This window comes from Enhydra lutris, unplaced genomic scaffold, assembly GCF_002288905.1.
Source record: "Enhydra lutris kenyoni isolate GAN:26980312 unplaced genomic scaffold, ASM228890v2 scaffoldscaffold9, whole genome shotgun sequence".
NCBI classification, from domain to species: domain Eukaryota; kingdom Metazoa; phylum Chordata; class Mammalia; order Carnivora; family Mustelidae; genus Enhydra; species Enhydra lutris.
The window spans coordinates 28,515,540-28,528,273 of record NW_019154093.1 but is presented as its reverse complement, the minus strand read 5'-3'; the positions used below and the strand labels follow the sequence as shown (position 1 = coordinate 28,528,273).

Below are 12,734 nucleotides of genomic sequence, written 5' to 3'. Positions count from 1 at the left end.
AGAAGTCAGATAACTTGCCCCTAAATCACACAGAAACTCACAATTGGATTCACACATTTGTAGGACTTCACAATTCAAGCTCTTAAATACTCACTTCCATTGTGTCTCCTATTCAAACATCTCCAGACTTTCAGTTACAAACAGGACTCAAACTATTTCAGCTGGCATGGAGGCCCTCCTCCATCTAGCTCAGATCGCCTTGCCAGCTCTGTCCCCTATCTCCTTACTCAAATGAGGAGCCTTGTCTTCTATCTCCTTATTTTTCCCAGGAACCTGTCCTGGCGCCTGGTTCCCCTATGTGTTCCCTAACTTGCCCCCATCGAATGACTTACCGTATAGAATAGTAAAAAGAAGAACTGATTATATTCCTGTGTGCTCCTTTAGACTGTGGAGCTTCCTTAATATAAGAGCAGATTCATGACATACACTAGATTTTCTTTTTTATTTTTAATTTTTTATTTCTTTTCAGCATAACAGTATTCATTGTTTTTGCACCACACCCAGTGCTCCATGCAATCTGTGCCCTAATACCCACCATCTAGTTCCCCCAACCTCCCACCCCTGCCCCTTCAAAACCCTCAGATTGTTTTTCAGAGTCCATAGTCTCTCATGGTTCACCTCCTCTTCCAATTTCCCTCAACTCTCTTCTCCTCTCCATCTCCCCTTGTCCTCCATGTTATTTGTTATGCTCCACAAATAAGTGAAACCATATGATAATTGACTCTCTCTGCTTGACTGATTTCACTCAGCATAATCTCTTCCAGTCCCGTCCATGTTGCTACAAAAGTTGGGTATTCATCCTTTCTGATGGAGGCATAATACTCCATAGTGTATATGGACCACATCTTCCTTATCCATTCGTCCGTTGAAGGGCATCTTGGTTCTTTCCACAGTTTGGCGACCGTGGCCATTGCTGCTATAAACATTGGGGTACAGATGGCCCTTCTTTTCACTACATCTGTATCTTTGGGGTAAATACCCAGTAGTGCAATTGCAGGGTCATAGGGAAGCTCTATTTTTAATTTCTTGAGGAGTCTCCACACTGTTCTCCAAAGTGGCTGCACCAACTTACATTCCCACCAACAGTGGAAGAGGGTTCCCCTTTCTCCACATCCTCTCCAACACATGTTGTTTCCTGTCTTGCTAATTTTGGCCATTCTACTGGTGTAAGGTGGTATCTCAATGTGGTTTTAATTTGAATCTCCCTGATGGCTAGTGATGATGAACATTTTTTCATGTGTCTGATAGCCATTTGTATGTCTTCATTGGAGAAGTGTCTATTCGTATCTTCTGCCCATTTTTTATATGATTGTCTATTTTGTGTGTGTTGAGTTTGAGGAGTTCTTTATAGATCCTGGATATCAACACTAGATTTTCAAAGGATTCCGTGACTCAGAATAGAGTAGGAACCCATCGTTAATGACGCTTTATTCCTTATTTCCTTAGGTCTGTTTTTCTTTTCTTTCTCTCTTTCATTCTTTTTCTTTATCAGATAGAAATACTTCTGAACTATAAAATCAATACAGGGATGGCTTGGTGGTTCAGTGGGTTAAGCGTCCACCTTCTGCTCAGGTCATGATCCCAGAGTCCTGGGATCGACTACTGCATGGAACTCCTTGCTCAGCGGGAGCCTATTTCTCCCTCTCCCTGCCACTTCCCCAGCTTATGCTCTCTCTCTCTCTCTCTCTCTCTCTGACAATAAATAAATAAAATCTTTAAAAAATAAAAATAAGTAAACAAAAGCAATACAAACATTAAGAAAATATTTAAGAATACAATTTAGTGAGAGGGAGAGAATCTTGCCCCTCCTTGTGCCAACCCAGCCCCCCACACGTACCCAAACATGCTGAGCAGCTCCTCTATAAGATTTGGTATATATCTCTCCAGACTCCTGTGTAATAAAATAAAAATATTCCTATTTGTAACTTTTTACTAGAGCTTCTACCAATCAGTGAGTAAAAAAGTTGAACTTCCCAATTAAAAAATGGTTAGAAGATATAAACAATCTTTTTAAAAAATAATGCATATATTGGGGAAAAGGTGTTAAACCTTAGTAACATATAGAAACAGCATGCATTGTTTTGTCTATTAGAATGGTATGTGCATGTGTGCACACATGTGCGCATGCACACACGCGTGCGCGCACACACACACACACACACACTGCTCAGGGCAGGTCATATCTGGAAGGAGCAGACCTTCTCTCCTCCTGCCTGGGAAATGAGAATTGCTACACTTTTACTCTTTTCCTTTTCCTTTGTGTCTTTGTTCTGTGGGTTTTTGAGTTTAAGAACTTAGAAGTGGAATCTCTCCCAGTTGTCTGCCTCGTGGGTATCATGGTTCAAGCTGTTATCTCACTAACCCTCCCTTCTAATTTTTCTTCATTCTAAAAATTTATTTTGTTCCACCTTATTATGTAAGGTAAATGTAATTCCACTTTTGGAATTTTGACCATTTGTCTTAAATTTCCTGTCTCCTATTACTTTCGTTCACCTTTTATAGTTCCTGTGTGAATTCTTTTCTCTTTTCTATCTTCCTTTCTGATATTAAGCCTATTTTAGCCTCCTGAATCATTGTATTTTTAACCTCTTTTGTTCTCTTGCTCTCTCATTTGTGTATTGACTTGGTGATTGTTGTATATTGGGCAGCATGCTCTACACTACAATGTCCTCAGGTGCCCAGTGTGTTACACATTTACCTCCTGTAAAGTGATCAGCAAGATTGTGGGCACAGTGCACGTGAGAACTCTTAGACACCACCATGGTAGATAAGAGGGTTCTGTGAGGTCATTTGACCTATGATTACACAGTTGACTATGCTGTGAAAGTTTCTGGTCCAGTTCTTTTGGACTAGAAATATACATGGGCAGAGAGCTGGTAGAGCTGAAACTCTGGAAGAGGTCATTTCAGTAAATGCTAATGGGGCACTGTGTCCAGGCCCAGTACAAGCTGAGATTCTAGGCTGTATAAGCACATTGTTTGTTAGAAGTCCTTCAGCTTGGGGCGCCTGGGTGGCTCAGTGGGTTAAAGCCTCTGCCTTCGGCTCAGGTCATGATCCCAGCATCCTGGGATCGAGCCCTGCATTGGGTTCTCTGCTCTGCGGAGAGCCTGCTTCCTCCTCTCTCTGCCTGCCTCCCTGCCTGCTTGTGATCTCTCTGTCAAATAAATAAATAAAATCTTAAAAAAAAAAAAAAAGAAGTCCTTCAGCTTAACCTGAGATTTTTAGCCATTCCAAAAAAACATCTTTTCTGGGTATTCTAAATTAGTCAAGAAATCCTTTTTATAAAGCCCTAAGAGGTTCATCCAGGCGGTCAGCAAGATGAAACAATGAACAAAAAACACATTTGCTTGATGTTCATGGACCCATTCCTGGCATTTATAAGCAAATCTTGCCTCCATCCTTTCCAGCAAGATAGGACATACTGTGCTAGAGGCGAAGATTGTTGGAAGACTCTGGGCTAAAAGGACAAGGGAGGCATTGAGTTCAGGCTTGGTTTTTAATGTGGGAGCAGGATGGTGGAATGAGACCGGTGTAATCCATTGAAGTTGCTCTGATGAGGAGGGCACTGGGGTCCGAGGCACTGAGGGTGGCAAAGGGGAACACGAGGGCATAGGGATCGGAAAGGAGGGGCTGCAGACACGAGCAGGAAATGGAACCCTTCTGTTTGCTACCACTGCCTGCAGCTAGCCACAGCCGTTGCAGATGAGAGGCCAGGATAGGGTCTACTGAGAGTCATCTCTTGAAGGAACAAGTCAGGAAATACCTTGATTAGTAGCCATTCACTCTCATCCAGCTCACTTGCACATACCTGCATATTTGTGCGTACTTGTGACACACCACACACTCTTCTGTTCTCTTCCTCCCACTCTCTCCCTCCCTCCCTCTCTTTCTCTCCCACTAAACTCTAAGGGTCTGGTGCCTTCTCAGGCTTGAGAAGCAAATCTTATATAATGCCTGACAAATTCCCTCTACCACCCAACAGCTTTGTTACCTTGGTGACATTACTTGGGCTAGGACTCATTTTCCTTTTCTGAAAGACAAGGAAGATCATTAATGCCAGAGGGTGGTTGTAAGATTAAATAAAACAAACAGTGAAAAGGGCCTCACATGGCACCCTGTGTCTGTGTGCCTTCCTCCAGCACATCACCCATGTGCTCTCGTCCTCTCTGTTGCCATGAGCCCAGTCATTCCTCAGAGACTCAGGCAGCTGTGCGCCAGGTACCAGAAAACCAAGTGCCTTTCACACAGTTGCTTTCATTCTTCCTCACCAAACTCTTTGAGGGAGTTTTGTTTTGTTTTTTCCTTTCTATAGCTGAAGCTCGAAAGAATAAAAAAAAAAAAAAAGTGAAACAACTTTCCCAAGAGCCCACAGCGAATGAATCATAAAGCTAAGGTGCCCACATTAGTCAGGAACTAGAGTGCTTTTCCCCATAGGTGGCCCCAGCTAAGACTTGAATTTTTAGCCATCTAGCACATGTTGAGGAAAGGGACATTGTCTTCTACTTCAACACTTATGATTTACTAAAAAGTCCATGATTGCAACTCCAGACTTACACTAAAAATATCAGCCTTCTTTGGCCTGTCACGTGTTCTGAATTATCTCCCCTCACTTAACTCTAAGCTAAGATGCTCCTGGGTTAGAGACCTTGTTTGTTTTATTATAGTTACATCTTCATGCCTTGTTCTTGGGAGAGTGGTGGATGCTCACTCAAGTTGTGTAGGTTGAATATATGAATAAATATTTATAAAGAACATCCACATCCTGTAGTGAATTCAATCCAACTCTAGTAGAGAGGAGGGGAAAGGGAAACAGAGAAGAAATGTTCCCATCATGCCAAGGTACACACTCTCCTCAGTACAAGATCTTCCCCAGCTACACAAACCCCCTCCATTCCCAGACACACAGACATGTACATATTCAGTTGTGACTATTTTTCAGTTTGTGAAGAAATACGGAAACATTTTTAGCATGCAGCTTGGTGACATGCCTGTAGTTGTCATAACTGGATTGCCCTTGATCAAAGAAGTCCTTGTTGACCAGAACCAAATCTTTGTGAACCGCCCTGTGACTCCTGTCCGAAGACGTATCTTTAAGAGCAATGGTAAGTTTCTTAACCAATGTAAGATGGCTGTGTTTGATATTTTATGATCTGTTAAAGATGCCTCTGTGACTGTAATTCTCCAACACTCTCATGGAGCAGGCCCATTATAAAATTTCGGAAATTAAAGCTGGATCCTGGATGCCCACAATTCCCTACTGAATACCAGGTATTCAGTTCTTAGAGAACCTGGCAGGTTCTGTCAGGAATTTAGAAGAAGCTGTGTCTCCTGCATGAACTCACTCTGGAAACACTGATGAACAAGTAATTGCATTACTCGGTGATGGCAGAGAAAGAGGCAATGCATTTTCGTTCTCTCTTTCTGCTTCCTGCTCCAATCTCTTCCCTTAGGCAAATCGATGCAGATCTGCTTCCTTCTGCTGCTTATGTAAGTCCCTCTTCTTGCCTCTAGTTCAGTGCTTTCTTGTTAGGGCTGTTACAGTATCTTAAGCCTTCCATTCTGTGTTAGAAAACTTTGGCAAGAATACTTAAAATTGTCATTAATAGATATAAACACTACTGTATGTTGGCTAACTGAACATAATAATTGAGTGAATGAATGAATGAATAAAATCTCTGTAAACCCCCCAAAAATAAAAAATAAATTAAATGTTTATTCAGTTTCTTTATTGGCTATATATATTCAAGTTTTTGTGTTATTTCTTAAGTTACTTTCAGTAATTATTTCTTAGAAAATTCATTTAAAAATAATAAATGCAAAACATTTAAAAATCTAAATGGATAACTCAAATCTATTACTCTACCAAAGCACCATTTCTTTCAGTTGCTTCCCAGTTCCTTTTTGATATAGTTAATCTTCCAACACTACCAGGCACTACCAACACAACAGTGAGTAGTGCAGATAAAATCTGTGTCCTTAGGTAACTTATTCTATTCAGAAAGATTGCATCAATTAGCTCTCATAACTTAAAACATCATTTTTATTAAGATATGTACAGGATGCATTTATTAGGGGCATCTAACCTAGTCCTTGGATTCAAGGAAAGCTAATATAGATAAATGACAATCAAGTTAACAAAATGAAGAGGCAATCGGGCATACAGACTAGAATAGAAAAAGTTCTTGAGATGGGAAGAACAACAGTGAACTTGAGGAAGTAAAAGGTGGCCAGTGTGGCAAGTGCAGGGATTAAATGGAGATAACGGAAGGAAGATGGACTTCTTGAGCTTGGCCAGGAATTGTTCACACAAGTTCTTGTTAAGTGTTTTGGGTTTTATGCTAATAACAATGGAAACTCTTGAATGGTTTTAAGTAGATGAAGGAATCACCACATTTACGTTGTACATTTTAAAATCTTATGTAGTTTGCCCTGTAGAAAATGGCATACAGGGAGCAAGAGACTATGGTAGCATTTTAGGTTAGAAAAGGTTGCAGTGTAGACTAGGGAGAAGGCAATAAATGACAATAGAGTAGATTAGACCAGGTTAGTAGTAGTGAAGATTCACAAATTTAAGGTATCCAGGGGGGTAAATCCAATAAGATATGATGACCTGAATGGAGATGGAAAGCTGAATGAGGTGAGGTAGACACCAAGTGGGTAGATAATAGAAAGGAGGAATATTTGGAGTAGGACAGATGTTTAGCTTGGGTGTGGAGTTGCATGGAGAACATCATGAATCCAATCATGGATATGCTGAGTTTGAAGGGCTTTTACATAGGCAAAGCCAGTCAAACAGTGGTGTATGTGTCTGGAGCTCAGGGACAGAAATAAATATTCACTATCAATAGATGCTATTTAAAAATTTAGGAGTTGATGAGGTTTCCCAGGCATGGGGTTTTGGGGAAGAAGAGAAGAGGCTTTATAGCTTATCTTGAAGAACTCCATCATTTCAAAATTTGATAGAAGAGGATGAGCTAGCAATAGATACGGAAAGGAGGAAAATCTGGAGGGTGTGCTGTCCTGAGCACCACTGGAAGGGAGGGCTTCAGGAGAAAAGTGCCTCATACTGCTGAAAGGTCAAGAAAGATAAGGTTGAAAAGTTTCCCTGTATTTGACAAAGATGGCTATCTCATGCAGATTGTGGAGAAAAAAAGTCCAGCACTCAGAGGAGTTGGAGTATGCTCTGGAGGTGAAGAAAAGAAAGGAGGGTGGCCTTATCTGTGTTGTAAAACATATGAATTTTTGAATATAACAAGATTTTTTTTTCCTTTACCTTTCCATGTGCTATTCTTTCTGCATGGAATAGTCACTGTTCCTTGCTTTCTTGAGTCATTCCTTATTTTTCAAGGTCCAGTTTAGATAAGACGTTCTTGGAAAGCCTTGCCTCCTTATGAGTGTGTATTTTATCTTATCCATGAGTGCATTCTTAGTATGTAGCATAAAACAAATATTTCAGTATATTTATGTGACCAGTAATCAAAGCATGGCCTTTGGAATCCAACAGACCTGAATTTGAATGCCTCTTCAGCTGGTTACTGCGACCCTGCAAAGTAAGGGTTATACCCATCTTATAAAGTTTCTGTTAAGTGCTAACTTACATAATGCAGTAAAAAACACTCAGGTCTCTGCACTACCAGCAATGAGGCTAGCCACTATATCTACTACTTTGGGATTATTTTCCTGAATAGTTTTCAAGTGGCTTAATGCCCTTCGTCTTCCCACCAATACATATTCCCATACCATTTGCCATATATTTACATAATAGAGTAAGAATATCATAATGTTGGCTTTTTTTTTTTTCCAGGATTGATCATGTCCAATGGCCAAACATGGAAGGAGCAAAGAAGGTTTACCCTGGCGACACTAAGAAACTTTGGTCTAGGAAGAAAAAGCTTAGAGGAACGCATTCAGGAGGAAGCCCATTACCTCATCCAGGCAATAGAAGAAGAGAATGGTGAGTAGTTTCCTAGGACAGATGCAGGAGATTGTGACTCATTCATTCACTCACTGAACAGATACTTACTAAGTGCCTAAGTACCTACCTTGTGCACAGCACCATGCCAGGCACTGAGATTACTACAGTGAACAACCAGTCATGAACCTGCCTTCACGGAGCTCTAGGGTTACGCACAAGAAGACTGGTATTAAACACATTACTGATTTTAAACGCTGGTCATTAGTATGACTTCCCAGGTATTGATCGAGTGTCCTCACTGTATGTCAGACCCTGTGTAGGGGGCTGTGGTCAGAGCCTCACAGGCAGGTCTATACTCAGCATGTTAAATGTCATGAAGAGCAGACTCTCAGTAGAAAACAGAAACAAGCGAATCAAAGGATTCATCTCTTCTTCCACCTCCAGGACAGCCTTTCAACCCTCACTTCAAGATGAACAATGCAGTTTCCAATATTATTTGCTCGATCACCTTTGGGAAGCGCTTTGAGTATGAGGATGAACAGTTTCAGGAATTGCTGAGGTTGCTGGATGAAGTCACATGTCTGGAGGCATCAATGAGATGCCAGGTAAGGGGTTCTCTTTCTGCATCTTGGACAAGAATACTGGAGCTGATGTGAGACACAGATGGGTTCCTACTAAATATCATCTTTTTGTTTAAGCTAAAGTTATCACCTTTTATTTTATTTTTTTTAAGTTATCACCTTTTATAATTGACTTCAACTCAAACTTACTTGAAATCAATCTGTCGACTTTAGTGTTTTTGTTTTTGTTTTTGTTTTTTAAAGATTTTATTTATCCATTTGACAGATGGAGATCACAAGTAGGCAGAGAAGCAGGCAGAGAGAGAGGAGGAAGCAGGCTCCATGCTGAGCAGAGAGCCCGATGTGGGGCTCGATCCCAGGACTCTGAGATCATGACCTGAGTTGAAGGCAGAGGCTTTAACCCACTGAGCCACCCAGGTGCCCCGACTTTAGTGTTTTTTGATATTATTGGATATTGACTACATACAAAGAACATTTCTAACATGGCATGCAAAGAATAAAATGTCCATATTATATACCTATACATCCATGTCATTTTATCTAAAAGCAGGATATTGTCACTGCCTTTGGGTCCCGCCCCTCCATGTCCCTCCCTAACCCAGCCACTCTGCTGGCGCCAGAAGTACTCTTCTGTGCTTGGCTTCTCCCCTGGCAGATTGTTTGCAGATTATCTGTGTCAGTTGCTCTTTTCTTTTTAAAATTCTGAATAGTATTTCATGGTACGAATATGCCACTCTTTGTTGCTCTATTCTCTATTGATGAACATTTGGGTTGTTTCCAGTTTGGGGATGTTATGGATAGTTGCCATGAACATTCTTGTACCCTTGTTCATGTGGACATGCCCACTCATTTCTCTTGAATTTATACCTGGACGTAAAAGATGCCTAAAGGTTTCAAAAGCAGTTACACTACTTACCTGCCCATCCACACTTGACATTATCAGTCTTCTCATTCCATAGGGTATAGACCTTTGGGGTTCAAACATCACCCTTTCCTTGGTGGACCCTGCTCTCCATTTTGTCCCTCTGGGTCTGTGAGTCTGTCAGAAACTGCTCAGCTTCTTGGTCTCTCAACCACTTTCCTGGATTTGGAAGACACTTCTATGGGAAAAGTGGCCCTGTTAAGGCCACCTCTCTAGTATCTAAGAGTGGATTTATTTTTATTTATTCCTGACAAGCATCTTTGCCTGGAGCTTTATGGACCCATTGCATCAAAACCAATAAAGCAGTTAGCGTGATTCCTGACACATTTGAAGTATGCAGTGAATGTGAGCTATTATTATTGTCAAAGCTATTTTGAATTCCTTGTTCTCATTTCTAGTCACAGCAGTCCCAGTTCAATAATTCCATGTTCTCCAGTCCTCTTAAGACAGAAAGTCATAAGAGTTCAATGGGTACCCAGCTGATGTTCCCCAAGGAAAAGTAATTCCCGAGAGGGTAAGCAGGGACAGGAGGGTAAGGTTATTAAGTATTTCTTGGAGTCTCAAAATAGGCCAGGCATCTTGATGGACAAATATAAACTTTATCTCAGTTAATTTAAAAAAAAAAAGAAGATGAAATTTTAAAGATGAAATGACGCATCATGGTGTATACAAGCAGACATGGGAGTGTGTAAGCAAATCCAGATCGTGGTCCACTGGTTTTGTGCTAGGTGCTATATGGATCTCATGTCATCCAGCCACCAGAATAATCCCAGGGCCCCACTGGCAGCTATCTAAACTAAGGAGCAACAAATAGTATCATCATCATCATCATTACCACCAAAATATTATAGTTAAAAAGCAGCAGAGCTAAGGGACCTATATCTGTCTCATTTTAAGTCTAGGTGACTTGCCATTTTGTCTTGCTCCTTCCTACCAGATATTATTAGAGAAAATATTTTTAAAAGTGCTTTCTTTCAGTACAATGTCTTACCTACATGGAGCTTATGTCATAGCAGGGCAGGCAAATACATACACATGAAACACATATATGTATCTTACACACACACACACACACACACACACACACACACACACACACATATTAGTGATGATTACCACGAAGGAGAATAAAACAGGATAAGGGAATGGAGAGAGGGTGGCAGGGGTGCTTATAGGATCATCAGGTTTTAAGACCCCTCCAGGGTGGTGATATTTGGAATAGCACTTTAATGAAATGAAGGGCTGGAGTTCTACAGATTTCAGAGGAAGAGCGTTCTAGCTGGAAGGAATAGCAAATGCAAAGGCCCAAACAAGAACATCCTTGATGTCATCATAGAGGCCAGTGGTGCTACGCTGGAGTGAGTGAGAGTAAGATGGCAGGGATTGATAGCAAAGGGGGTGACGGTTGTGTGTGGGGGGGTGGGCAAGGAGGGGTTGGCTGGTGCATGCAGAGCTTATGTCAGGAGAATGATGTAGAGTCATAGAAAGTCACTTGAGGATTGAGAGCCAAGAAGTAAAATGATCTGACTGAACTATTAAATGATGCCTCTGGCAGCTCTGTGAAAAACAGACTGGGAGTGGGTTAAGAATGGAATCAGTGAAGCTGAAGGAGGCTGTCACAGCACCCACGTAAGAAATGTTGATTTGTACTAGGGGACAATATGGCTGGGGCAGTGAGATGTGGATACACTTTGGATGGAGTGCTGAAATGCTTTGCCAGCAGGTGAGAAGAGAATGAGAGAGAAGAGTTAAGGTGACCCAAGTTTTAAGAGCAAATAAATGAAAGATAGAGATTATCAATTATTTTGTCTTGAAAAATGGGCATCAGATTGTCTCTATGAGTGTTTTGTTTTTCTCAATTAGCTCTACAATCTCTTTCCATGGATTATGAAATTTCTTCCTGGACCTCATCAAACAGTCTTTAGCAACTGGGAGAAACTGAAATTGTTCGTTGCTCATATGACTGAAACCCACAGGAGAGACTGGAATCCTGCTGAACCAAGAGATTTTATTGATGCTTACCTCAAGGAAATAGAAAAGGTGAGGGAACCAAACTTGTTTCTTTGTTCTTAAAGAGCAAATGGGGGTATACTAGTCTCCCATTGCTGCTGTAACAAATTACTATAAACCTGGGGTTTCCAAACAACACAGATCTATTGTCTTTCAGTTCTGGAGGTCAAAAATCTGAAAGCAGTTTCACTGGGCTGGAATCAAGGTGTTGGCAGGGCTGTTCCTTCCAGAGGTTCTAAGAAAGAATCTTTTTCCTTGACTTTTCCTTCTAGAGGCTGCCTTGATTTACAGCCACTTTGTCTATCTTCAAAGCCAGTATGTAGCCTCTTCTCTGCTATCCTTCTTACATCTTCTCTTTATGACCCCCCTTGCCTCCCTCTTATAAAGACTCTTGCAATTACTTTGAATTATCCATAATAATCGTCCCACATCAAGAATCTTAACTTATGGGGCGCCTGGGTGGCTCAGTGGATTAAGCCTCTGTCTTCAGCTCAGGTCATGATCTCAGGGTCCTGGGATGGAGCCCCGCATCGGACTCTCCTCTCAGCAGGAAGCCTGCTTCTCCCTCTCTGCCTACTTGTGATCTCTCTTTCTCTGTCAAATGAATAAATAAAATCTTAAAAAAAAAAAAATCTTAATCGTAACCACAAAGTCCCTTTTGCCATATAAGGTAACATCCACAGGTTTCAGAGATTAGGATATGGACACCTCTGTGGGTCATTACTTAATTTACCACAGGGCAGTCAATATAGAGGCAGCCTCTCATAGAGTGTAGGATCAGCATTAACTCAGGATTGACAAGGTAAGTAGAAATAAAGATAGGGGTTGAACGATATTTGGCTTGAGGCCTTGGGGATGCCCAAATACTGCCTGTTCATCTTCTGTTCTCCATGCTTTGCCCATATCTGAAGGAGCTATATATAAAAGGAAAACTAACAAATATGCTTCAAAGGACTCTTTCATTTTTAGCTGGACCTGTGCCCAGTTGACTGCCCCTTCCCTCAGCCCCCAGCGCAGAACACAAGAAGAGCTAAGCTGGATGCCAGAGTTGAAGCTCAGGGCTTAGGTGGGACTTTTGCCTTCCTCCCTGATCTTCCTACCACCCACTTTCCAATATTATAGGAAAGACGCAGGGAAAAGCCACATTGGGGGGACTGCCTTTAGCACAGTAACCCCTGCAGTCAACGAACATCCAGGCATCAGTGTCGTAATCTTTCACTCGTTAGCTTAGTTGAACCTCCTCTTGGGGTTGATAGATTGGTGGATTTCTATCCACCTCCTCTTTTGTTTCACCATATTGGATAAC

At 41.3% G+C, this 12,734-nt stretch overlaps 1 protein-coding gene across 1 annotated transcript in view; it reads left to right on the top strand.

Annotated features, from left to right (window-relative positions):
• The window catches only part of LOC111143525 (cytochrome P450 2J2), a 42,041-nt gene that overhangs the window by 7,139 nt on the left and 22,168 nt on the right, over positions 1-12,734 (top strand). The window contains exons 2-5 of the mRNA XM_022497340.1: positions 4,940-5,102; positions 7,805-7,954; positions 8,360-8,520; positions 11,282-11,458. Of these exons, the coding sequence (XP_022353048.1) occupies positions 4,940-5,102; positions 7,805-7,954; positions 8,360-8,520; positions 11,282-11,458 (651 nt within the window). The remainder of the gene's footprint in view (positions 1-4,939; positions 5,103-7,804; positions 7,955-8,359; positions 8,521-11,281; positions 11,459-12,734) is intronic.